The sequence below is a fragment of the Coccinella septempunctata genome, chromosome 5 (assembly GCF_907165205.1).
Source record: "Coccinella septempunctata chromosome 5, icCocSept1.1, whole genome shotgun sequence".
Taxonomy (NCBI): domain Eukaryota; kingdom Metazoa; phylum Arthropoda; class Insecta; order Coleoptera; family Coccinellidae; genus Coccinella; species Coccinella septempunctata.
The window spans coordinates 2,241,940-2,253,191 of NC_058193.1; the positions used below are offsets into that span (position 1 = coordinate 2,241,940).

At 35.8% G+C, this 11,252-nt stretch overlaps 1 protein-coding gene across 1 annotated transcript; it reads left to right on the forward strand.

Moving 5' to 3' along the window:
• The first annotated feature begins 3,760 nt into the window (after nt 1-3,760).
• Nucleotides 3,761-11,035, forward strand: LOC123313506. Its single transcript, XM_044898420.1, has 4 exons — nt 3,761-3,864; nt 7,270-7,425; nt 9,347-9,505; nt 10,807-11,035. Exons 1-4 carry the CDS (start codon nt 3,820-3,822, stop codon nt 10,963-10,965), a joined length of 519 nt encoding a protein of 172 aa, XP_044754355.1. The 5' UTR covers nt 3,761-3,819; the 3' UTR covers nt 10,966-11,035.
• Nucleotides 11,036-11,252: the final 217 nt, after the last annotated feature.

Below are 11,252 nucleotides of genomic sequence, written 5' to 3' on the forward strand. Positions count from 1 at the left end.
CAAAAGAAAGATTCACATCTGCCGTCAAAATAGCCTAACACCACCGGATTAAAATGACGTCATTGAGAGTCATTGGCTCCGCTTCAAGACATCTCTTACAAATACAGCTAGAGAAATACTGCGAAACTCATATCGCACCTCTTTTGGAGGCAAAACACAAAGCGATGAAAACGGAAATTAACAAGCCTGGTGATGTTGCAGCCCAAAAGAGTCTTACAAACATAAAACGCGAGGTCCGTCAAGAAATAAGAAAAATCACGGATAGCTGGTGGAAAGAAAAAGCTGGGGAAATACAAGCTTACGCCGATAACCATGATTATAGGCGTTTTTTCGAAGCTATTAAAACTGTTTATGGTCCAAGCAGAAAAGCTAACTTTTCTATAAGAGATGCTCATGGAGCTCTACTAACTATGATAGAAAAATTCTCGAAAGATGGAAGGAGCATTACTCACAGGTCTTGACTCAAAATAACGACTCGGATTTATCAATTTTAGACCTGCTCCCCGCGTATAGTCCGATGACATCGCTTGATGACGAAATCTCAATGTCGGAAATAATAAGTGCGATAAAAATTATGAAAAATGATAAGTCACCAGGTCTAGACGGCATTCCAGCGGAGTTATTCAAAGCCCTGGATGAAGACATTGTCAATAATTTCCTAGCACTATTCCGCAAGATCTGGGAACAAGAAGATGTGCCACAAGACTTCAGAGACGCTTTAGTTATCAACCTCTATAAGAACAAAGGCAATACGTCAAATTGCAACAATTACAGGGGCATATCGTTGCTTAGCGTGGCCGGCAAAATTCTCTCGAAGATTATGGCTAATCGTCTGATTGCACTCTTAGAAAAGATTTTACCTGAATCTCGGTGCGGCTTTCGACCAAATCGAGGTACGGTGGACCTAATTTTCACGCTGCGACAGCTGCAGGAGAAGGCCCGTGAACAACAATCAAGGATCTATACAGCCTACATCGATTTAAGAAAGGCCTTCGACTCGGTGAATCGGAGAGTGCTATGGAAAATCATGGCACGCCTTGGAGTACCCGAAAAATTCTTAGCAGTGTGTAAAAGCCTTCATACCAACAACGCCGCTAGAATACAGCATAATGGCTGTACAACCGACCATTTCTCAACCAACTCTGGAATAAAACAAGGCTGCGTGTTAGCGCCTTTACTGTTCAATATTTTCGCCATAGCTGTCTCGATAATTGCTGACATGAGTATGCCTGTAAGAGGTGTCGGAATAGGATTCAGATTTGATGGAGGCCTATTTAACCTGAAGCGCCTCAGAGCAAAAACCCGTTCAAAGGTTATCACGGAACTCCAATATGCAGACGACTACGCACTTATCGCTAGCAGCCCAGAGGATCTACAGGTAATGCTGGACACCTATAAACATATTTACGAAGCTTTAGGCCTTAGACTCAATATCGACAAAACCAAAATCCTGGTAAGTCCCCCAGAAAGCTTTCAAACACATATCAGCCTGTAGAATGGAACCCTAGAACAGGTCGAGCAGTGCAAATACTTGGGAAGCTTCATAAATACTAGGGCTAACCTAGACACGGAAATACACAGCCGTATCAATTAGGTATCACGGGCATTCTGGAAGCTAAAGGACAGAGTATTTCAAAATCACGACCTCAATCTGAAGACCAAGGCAGCTGTTTACAAAGCAGTCGTCCTCCCAAGGCTTCTTTACGGAAGCGAAAGCTGGACGCCCTACAGGCGACATATTAAACAGCTTGAACAAACGCAATAACGTCATCTAAGACAGATAATGCACATCAGATGGTTCCACAAAGTTTCGAATGCAGAAGTCTTACAATTCGCTAGTTGTACAACAATTGAGACTTAAGCAACGAGGGCCCGACTCAGATGGAGCGGCCACACAAGACTCCCCAAAATAGCTCTGTATGGCGAATTGACAGAGGGAGCCCGGAAACCAGGAGGCCAGTATAAGCGGTTTAAGGATACACTACATCAATACCTAAAATCAATTAATGCCAATCATAACTGGGAACAACTAGCGTTAGACAGGTCACAGTGGAGATCTGTGGTGCACAGTTACAATGGAGACTCGAGAAGAATTCAGCGGCGGCCAGATCTGGTTGGTGACTATGCCCGGAAGGCATGGAAGTGTGGAAGGATCTGTAGGTCACGGTTGGGTCTCTTCAGTCACAGGAGGGCACACAGTCGCATTTAGCCCCAATAAATTATAAGTCTGTTTTTTTTTTATGTCTTTTTGTAGATAAATTCCCGGTAATGGGAAACAGCAATGAATGAATGAATGAGCCAAAATATTGTAGAGGGTTATTCAGAAAAGGGTTGAATAAATTCCTTGAGAAGTACAATCTGATGTCAAGATCCCAGTATGGATTCAGAGAAAACAATTCTACCCAAGGTCCGATAAGGATATTGACATAACATATATATACCGATGCTTAGATGAGTCTAGGCCATCGACTGGTATCTTTATAGATCTGAGGAAGGCATTCGATGCCGTGGACCACTCCATATTGCTCCTTATTGCTCAAATCCCCGGATATGGGGATAAGAGGTATACCACAAAATCTTTTCAGGAGCTATTTATCGAATAGGTACCAAAAAGTGAAAATTGATGTAAGTGTTAGTGATGATGAAACTGTTACGTGTGGTGTACCCCAGGTAACAGTTCTAGGCCCAATACTATTTAATATTTATCTTAATAATATCTTCATATTGAACATCCACTCGAAAATTATCAGCTTTGCCAATGACACGGTCTTATTCTGCGAAGATGATGTCTGGTACAATCTGAAACTCGAGCTGGAGCAAGACCTAAGCTAAATAAAAGGGTGGTTGGACTGTAGACTGCTATCAAAAAACTTTGAGAGGACGTACTACTTACCATTCTCTAGCTATGACGTATCCCTGCCGGAATATAACATAGCAATATCCAGCACGTCCGTCATCGCGAAAAAGATCAAATACCTTGACAACCATCTGAGATGGGACCGACAAATTTTGCACCTTGTGATAGAATTGCGATGCATCCTGTACAAATTCAAGAGGATAATTGGCATACTAAGCCATAAGCAGAAGATAATTTTGTACAAGAGTCTGGTAGAGTCTCACTTGAACTTCTGCATAATCGGTTGGGGTGAAGTTTATAAAACACATTTGCGTTCCCTCGAAATCATCCAGAGGCGTTTCTTGAGATGTTTTCTGCAGGAAAGCTACAACTATCCTAGCGATCTCCTCTATTCGAAAACTTCAATATTCGACCCGAGGCAACTTTATCTCATAAATGTACCATAGTTGGAAAAGCTGTGAAAATACAAATGCTCATGAGAAATTACATCATATTGAAAGTTCACTTTTCAAATTGGTTTTATGAATAACTCACAAAAACCAGTAACCCGCTTACCTAAAACACACTGTACTTGCCCTTTGATATTCTTGATTCAAAGAAGTTGTCCATCAATTCCCACTTTCTTAACGAAACTATTTTATTGAAAGTGACATAAGGTCATTAAATTGATTAGAGTGATCTGCAATTGTTATCAATGTTTGTTGGCCTATCAGCCCATGAAGGAAAATATAAAAAGATATGCTCCATGAAATTAATATCAATAAAGAGATCAGTAATTAGAGTGAATTTCATAAATGGATATTCTTTGATTGTTTATTGCAAAGAATATTAAAGTCAAATATAATTATTTTTTTGAATGGCAATTATTTCCTGATTATGTAGGTACCTATATAGAAACATGAATATGTTTCTATATCGATAGTTTTCAGCGGGTCCACGGCACATCAGTTCATATTTCGAAAATGAAGCAGTTAGTTGTTGTAGCTGTTCTTGGAATTTTTGTCAGTGTGAGTTATATTAATTTTGCGTTCAACTTACAGTAATAACGAAATGTTTCAGTTTGAAATAGAATTATTCTGTTGATATTGAGTAGATTTTTTGGCGAAAGTCAAAAAAACTATTAGGTGGAGATCAGTATTATTCGATTTTCCAATGAGAGAGTAATTTTTGTGTCAGGTTATATTTGGATGATAGAGAGTAAAAAGTTATGCCCAAATTGTATGTTTTCGGTATTTTGTATTTATTAGAACAATGCTTGAATTAATTATTTTTATAAAAGATGTTGGAGCTGAATATTGTATTGAATTTAGCATTTCACTACCACTACAGTAATCTCTGTTTCATCATATTGTAGTGGCCCTGAGTAAGAAAGCAAAAAAGTTCTCGAAAGCTTACCATGGAATAAAGAGATAATCAAAATTTCCAAATATTTAAATGTATATAGGTAATTAAATGTGTTCGAGGTCTTGTTAAGGTTTTAACAACGTACAGTTTATTCTCAATATTCAATTGGCTGAAATTATTAATCAAAATCCAATCTACAATATCCTCGCATCGTTTCATTTCATCTAATCTATCCATTTCATTTTTTGATCCGTACTCACCCCTAACAAAACAACCTAACGTATAACAAGAAAATATCACAAATTTCCCAAAGTTCGAGTTCTCCACGAAGCAGTTACATTCAAATTGAAATCATGACACACTATGCCGGACAACGCCCCTACAGCCGGAGATCAAGCGAATATACAGGGTTGGGATAAAGTTTGGCACCAAATTAATATCTTTAAAACAAAACGGGCGATATTTTTGAAATTTGGCAGCTGAGTGTAATGGACCACAATGCATCTGATGAGCTTATTTTCATTAATGAGATCCTTCCGGTTAAACCGGAAATGACAAAACTTTTTTTTATTTAAATGGGACACCCTGTATATTTCTGCAGATTCTGAAAGTGCACCTTGTTTAGGATCTGTCCATATCGGGTTCCATGTAAAAATTATCTGTAAAAAGAAGAAATTCAGTCTTTTTGTACATTTGAGAAAAAATCCATTCAAATGAAAAAATCGTTGTTATTGGTATCAATAGTGAGAAATAAAACGAAATACTTTGTATTAGATAACTCTTTCTGCTTTTCATGACGTATTTTTGATGAAAATCTATAAAAAGAAGAAATACAGGGCTTTTACTAGTAGAAAAAATTTATTGAAAATAATTTAAAAAAAATCATTTTCAATGTTCGAAGTGCTTGCCATTCACCTCCTGACAATAAATTTCAAAATTACCGTCCGTTCCGTTTTAAATATATTAATTTGGTGCCAAACTTTATCCCAACCCTGTATGTAGTCGAAGACGGCACGAAAGAATCGATGGAGAACAGGGGAGCTGTGCCTCCTCTGATACATTTTACGGGCGAATATGGTACAGCTCTACTGTGTAATCTGTGATGGTACAGTGAGTCTGCTGAATTCTTATTCGGCTAGTAGATATGTGAATCTAGAGAACATATGCGTGAGTTACACCAGAGAGTTGTTACTCTTTAGTTACACTATCAACGAAAGCAGAAGGCCCAATCATAGACAAAAAAAAGGCCCAATAGCCTCCGTCCGAATAGGCAGTCCTAGGAAATTTTCACATTCGACGCGGATGTTGATTGTATGATTGTTATACTGGATTCTTATGAGCCGAGGACCGAAAAATGAACTAATTTTTATCCGAATAGTTCAGGTGTTCGGAAAATTTATATAGAAATTACTTTCTGAAAATAAGGAAATGCCGAAATTAATGTATTTTAGCTCTGAGCTTTATGAGAAGGCAGCCTCTCTTGCCTCCTCTGACGAGCTGAGCTTGTAGGGAAGTTTGTCACGCACTCTCCATGGGTAGGTACATGATGGAAAGTAATTGAGCTTTTTTTAATTGGTATCGCTAATTTTTTGTTACAAAAAAGAAATGCATAGACCTTTTGCTGCTGAGGATGTTTAGGTATTGATGATTATCAACCCTTTTTTATTATAGGGATGAGATGTTTTAACATTTGAATTCTGCTTTTTCATTATAATGAATATACAGTGTGTAATCGGTTTATTACTATTCTGACAGGCTGTCCTAGACAAATTCCCCGTATATACACGTCTAATTTTTGGTAGAGGTACTCTACAGGATTCAAGGTATCTCCCTATAATTAAAACATAGAAGTTTTTTAACGTAGGCCGTGAATCGTAACGTCTCAATCAAGAGATTCGTAAAAGGTACATTGATACATAATAAGTATTGTATACGAAGCATACGAAGTGGGCAATAGGAAGAGGCAATAGCTGCAAGTTCTTTCTGCATGAATTGAAAACATAGGTAATATTGCCATCAAGAAAAATTCCAGTATAAATACAGTGCCTTTCATATCGATGAGGTTGGTTTTTTCCACATTTGAAGAGGAAGCTGCAACGGGTAATAAGCTATAAGCAAAGAGGGATGAATTGATTTGAACGATCGAGCGCATGTCCTCGTTTTCTTTTTTTTTTAGTTGAAACAGCCAGCCAAGAAATTTTAAAAAAGAAATGGATAGAGAAATCCATTGTCTTATGTGAAAAATCAATTCGAAAAACTAAATACATATCATTGAAAGGAGTCACATCTTTGAAAAACCGGTAACGGGATGCTTTTCGTCAAATCTGCGGCGAAAAAATCTGCGTTGAAAAATATAGGGTGTTCCATTCCGAAAACACCGACTCTCCTCTATATCTCAATTGATACAAACGGATTCTACGATCACATAAAATACAAATTACTATCTGATAAAACATTTTTGGAATTTTTTTAATCTCCAACATAAACCAAGATAGGTATATATAATATTTGAAAGTTATTTTTCAGAAACGCCCCGCAACTCAAGAACGAATAAAGGTATAATTATGATCTGCTAGATATCAGAATATCCAATTATTTCGAAAAAAGAGACCTTGAGATTTTCTCTCTAAGTGTCATGGTTCTCGAGATGCTCTTAGTGAGCATAGAATATAGACACCTTGTACAACACTAGATTGGTCAATGGATATCTATTAATCTTTTATAATATATTATTCTTTTATGACTGAAAATGATTGCCTTACAGTATTGAATACGTTAAGAAATAGAATTGATTTCATAATAGAATCGCAAATTGTTTAAAAAGAAATATTTAGTTACTATCATAGCCGATAATATTGTCTTTCTCATGCGAATTTTTTTGCCCTTCTGGACACCCTTCACTGAAGCACAGAAATTGAATAAACAACAAGTAACTTTTGAATATTCCCTCCTTCTCCTCACACCCAGTACGCGAGATTTCACTTTCATACATTTTGTTCAGCACATTGAACAAATAGTATGATAGTATATTACTTATAAAGTCTTTCATAAATGAAAATTTATTTCAGGTCGTTAGGTGCAAAGTAGTGGTAGAAAAAATTGAACAATGTGGCGATGCCACGAATTATAAAATCAAGTTCACCAGCCATTTAAGGGAAGAAGGAGGAATTCAAATAGCTGGAGGAACTTTGAAAACCGACATAGAAACAGGAGATAATGTTGAAGTAAGTGCAGATGATATTAGACAATATACAACCTAGAAACAGAAAATAATAATGTTTTAAAAAAAGGGGAAAAATTCTTCAGAAATTAACACTCAAAGATCGATATACGACATTTATTTTTTCAATACAAATACTTTGAAACAGATTAATCAATAAGACTTTTATAGCTACTTATCGAGTACCAATTCGAATGAATTGGTATTTTCTCATATATCTCATATATATAGGTAACTAAAAAATTGACAAAACGTAGGATAATGAGGAAACAGTTTGAAACAGATAGAAGAAATTTAACGGACATAACCCTCTAAGAACTATAAACTGTAGACACGATGTTCCACCAAGTGTTGTTCACCTGTGCACTTATTTTTCACCCTACTGATGAGGGGTAAAATCAGAAACATGTATCTACGGTTAATAGTTCTCAGAGGGTTATGTCCGTTAAATTTCTTTCATCTGTTAAAAAATTGCCTCCTTAAAATTTTCAAGCATATTTTTTTCACAATTATTTTTTATCTTTTTTTTTTCAATTCTACATTGTACTTAGTTTCATGATTGGTCCTTCCTTGCACATTGCTTCCTCAATTCTTCATTCATTTTGTTCTCTTTTTCCAAAATGAATTATTGAACTGCAAGTTACCATCTTCATAGAAGTAAATTTCTTTCATCTCTTCAGTAAGCGTAATCCTTCCTTGACTGATGTCTTTTTTCTCTGTACCCAAAACGAGAGAAAAGAAAACAAAACAAAAATAAAAATTTGTACTTATTTCTGTGATAGTCGCTCGAACTTGATGATACTTTTGTTCGGAGATATTTCCGAACACCAAAATTTCCACGGCACAAATCGGCGATTCATTCATTCATTCACTATACTGCAAAGCCACAAAAAACCTAACACTCCTCGAAGAATTGATCGTTCTCTCCGCTGACTTTATTTTCAAATAACTTCGGCTTTTCTCTAGTTACCTCCTTCCCTATACCGTATACCGTTCATGCTCAAAAACGACTAGACTTTCTCTATTTTCAACATTTTCCAAAACCTATGAGTCGACAGAGGTTTCTTGTAATAACCAGCCTGTGATATAATTAACGGTTTACTTCAAACTTTTTCAAAATCGTTTTGCTACTAAACTTCTTCTATCTAACTTTTTGACCAGTATTCTGTCATAATCTTAACACAGCCTTCCATTTCGTATGAATTTACGGCTGGCATAAATTTTATTTTTTAACGGTTGCTTTTCTCATCGCTCTCAATATATAGAATACACAGCCGGATACTGACTATTATGACTATTAGAAGTTCCCCGGCTCTTCCCCTTGAACTTTCAGATATTTCACCTGATGTTACACCAACAACTGCAATAGACATCTTCAGAGGAACAGTTTCAAAAAAATATACATCATATTTTGCACGAATCGACCATATTCGAATATAATATTAATCTAAAAAAATTAAAAATATACAGAATAATTATGAAAATCTTCAGCCTCAGAAATAACAAGAAACAAATAGATACATAAAATGATTAAGAAAATCTTTGGCTAAGGAAATAAAAAACAGCTATATAAAATAATATGAAATCAGAAGTAGTATACATGTACAGGGTGGGCAAATTTCGATGTTTTAGCACTACAGATATAAATTTATTTCGAAGTCGTATTTTTCCAATTTTCGCTTATAACTCGAAAACAAAAGAAGGTGGACAAAAATGACAACTACTCTTGTTAGTTGCTCAGAAAAAGAGACCGAGAATGGGGTATCAGATTTTGTCTATCTCCACTGGTTTAAAAGCTGTAGTGCTAAAACATCGAAATTTGCCCACCCTGTACGTATTTATTCCTACCCACTTTTCTACCATTACTTTGATATCGTAATCTCATTATAAAAAATTTAGATGATGATAATTTTGAAAAATTACAGAATAACGTGGATATTTATACATTGGATAATGGTGAATTCAAATTTCTCATCAATGCAAAAGAAACATGGTGCAATTCTCTCCATAATTATATGGGTGATTTCGGCTATGACATGCAGAAAGCTGCTGGAATAAACCCAGGAACCTGTCCATTACCTGCAGTGAGTATATTGAATTTGAAAAAATAGAGTCGCGCAATGATACTGTAAGTAGTATGTTCCAACCCTATCAAAAAAAAATCATGATTTTCCGGGGAGATTTATTGTTATATTTTATTGGATTAATTGGATGGAGGGTTTGAATGTATGCTCAGATTAATTGGCTATGTACCCTAACCACCCAAGCTCTTTATTAATTAGTCAGGTGTTGATCTACAAGGCTGGGATCCACCTGAACCAGAATCGAATTGACTGATTCTCTTTCATACAACAATGAAAATTCCGTGTAGCATAGGAGGGCGTGTATTATGTCATACGTCGGAAACTTCAAACTTGGAAATCCGCAGCATAGCTGTACTTAAGTCGTCAGAAACCAGATTGATATTGAAGTGTAGCCATAAAATAACCTCAAAAACTAATGAAGTATAATGAAATTCAAGCATTATGAATATAATGATATTTATAGTCTATTCAAGAATGATTGACATCTCGGGTGGCTAGGAAAAATCGAATTTAAGTTGGTAATAGCTCAAAAGTTGAGATTTTGTTTTGCGGAATTCAGGTTGGTATTGTGAATAAACAGTGATCTATAGTCCTATTATGTGTGAATCTACGCACTGACCGACGATAATTTGAATTTTGTACTGCTATTTATGTTCTTAATTTATTCGTATTAATATGCTCTGAATTCAAATATTTCAAATACTTGTCTAGGTTATATTTGCAAATTCCTGTTCTGTGAGTGAAACTACAGAATATATTGAAGATATTTTGTGATCAGATATTAGGCTGCGTCTGGATTTTCAAGACATACTGGTATGTCAATCATTCTTGAATGGACTATAGATGCATAACGCATGCTTATATAAATATCCTCAAATGTTACTACCTGCTAGAAGTAGCCAGCTACCAGTGGTAGTGGTGGTAATTTACCACCACTCAGGATGCCGAAAGATAGACCACCTCATTGGTCCACCAGGAAAAGTAGATCATCGTTTCGATCTTGTTTGATCTCGCCAGAGTAACACAAATCCCACATCAAAACGGAATTTCTTCGCTAGATTAAATGCTGCCATATTCTACATAGTATACAAATACTTTAGAGCCCCCCAGCAGCCAACAAGCCAAGATCGAATTTCTAGGAAAGTTGCATTGTTGTATTACAGAACTACAGAGCTGGATTTTGTATCGTTTTTCTTTTCAGTTCTATAAAATCTTCCATCATCAAACCCTGATGTGTTTTTCACTCTGAATATTAAGCAGAAATATTCATGATCACCCATTTAATTGAAGTAATATTTCAGGGCGAATATTCAATAAAAGATCATCCACTAGATTTTAGTAAATTCAAATTCAGAGATGTTCCGAAGGGAACACTAAAAATGGTTGATAATATATTGGACTTGAAAACGAAAGAAAAACTGGGATGTATCGAAATGCAAGTGCGCATTGAGGCTGATTAAGGAAATTAGAACTTTCAATATTTCAGATCTATAAACCAAGAAAGCTTCAAATATACATTGAATAAGTACACTTATATTGTTTTATTTACAATTATACTTATCCTATTATTTTTTTCTATTCACCTTATATAGCCTAATCACCTTAAATGAACTTAGAATGGGAACTAATAATCCCAGCGATCTATTTTTTCGCAGGATCCATCTTTCACCACCAAATCAATAAAAAAAGTCATAAGCTATAAGCTAAAATAAAATCAATCAATCAAATCAACTCGATTTATACACTG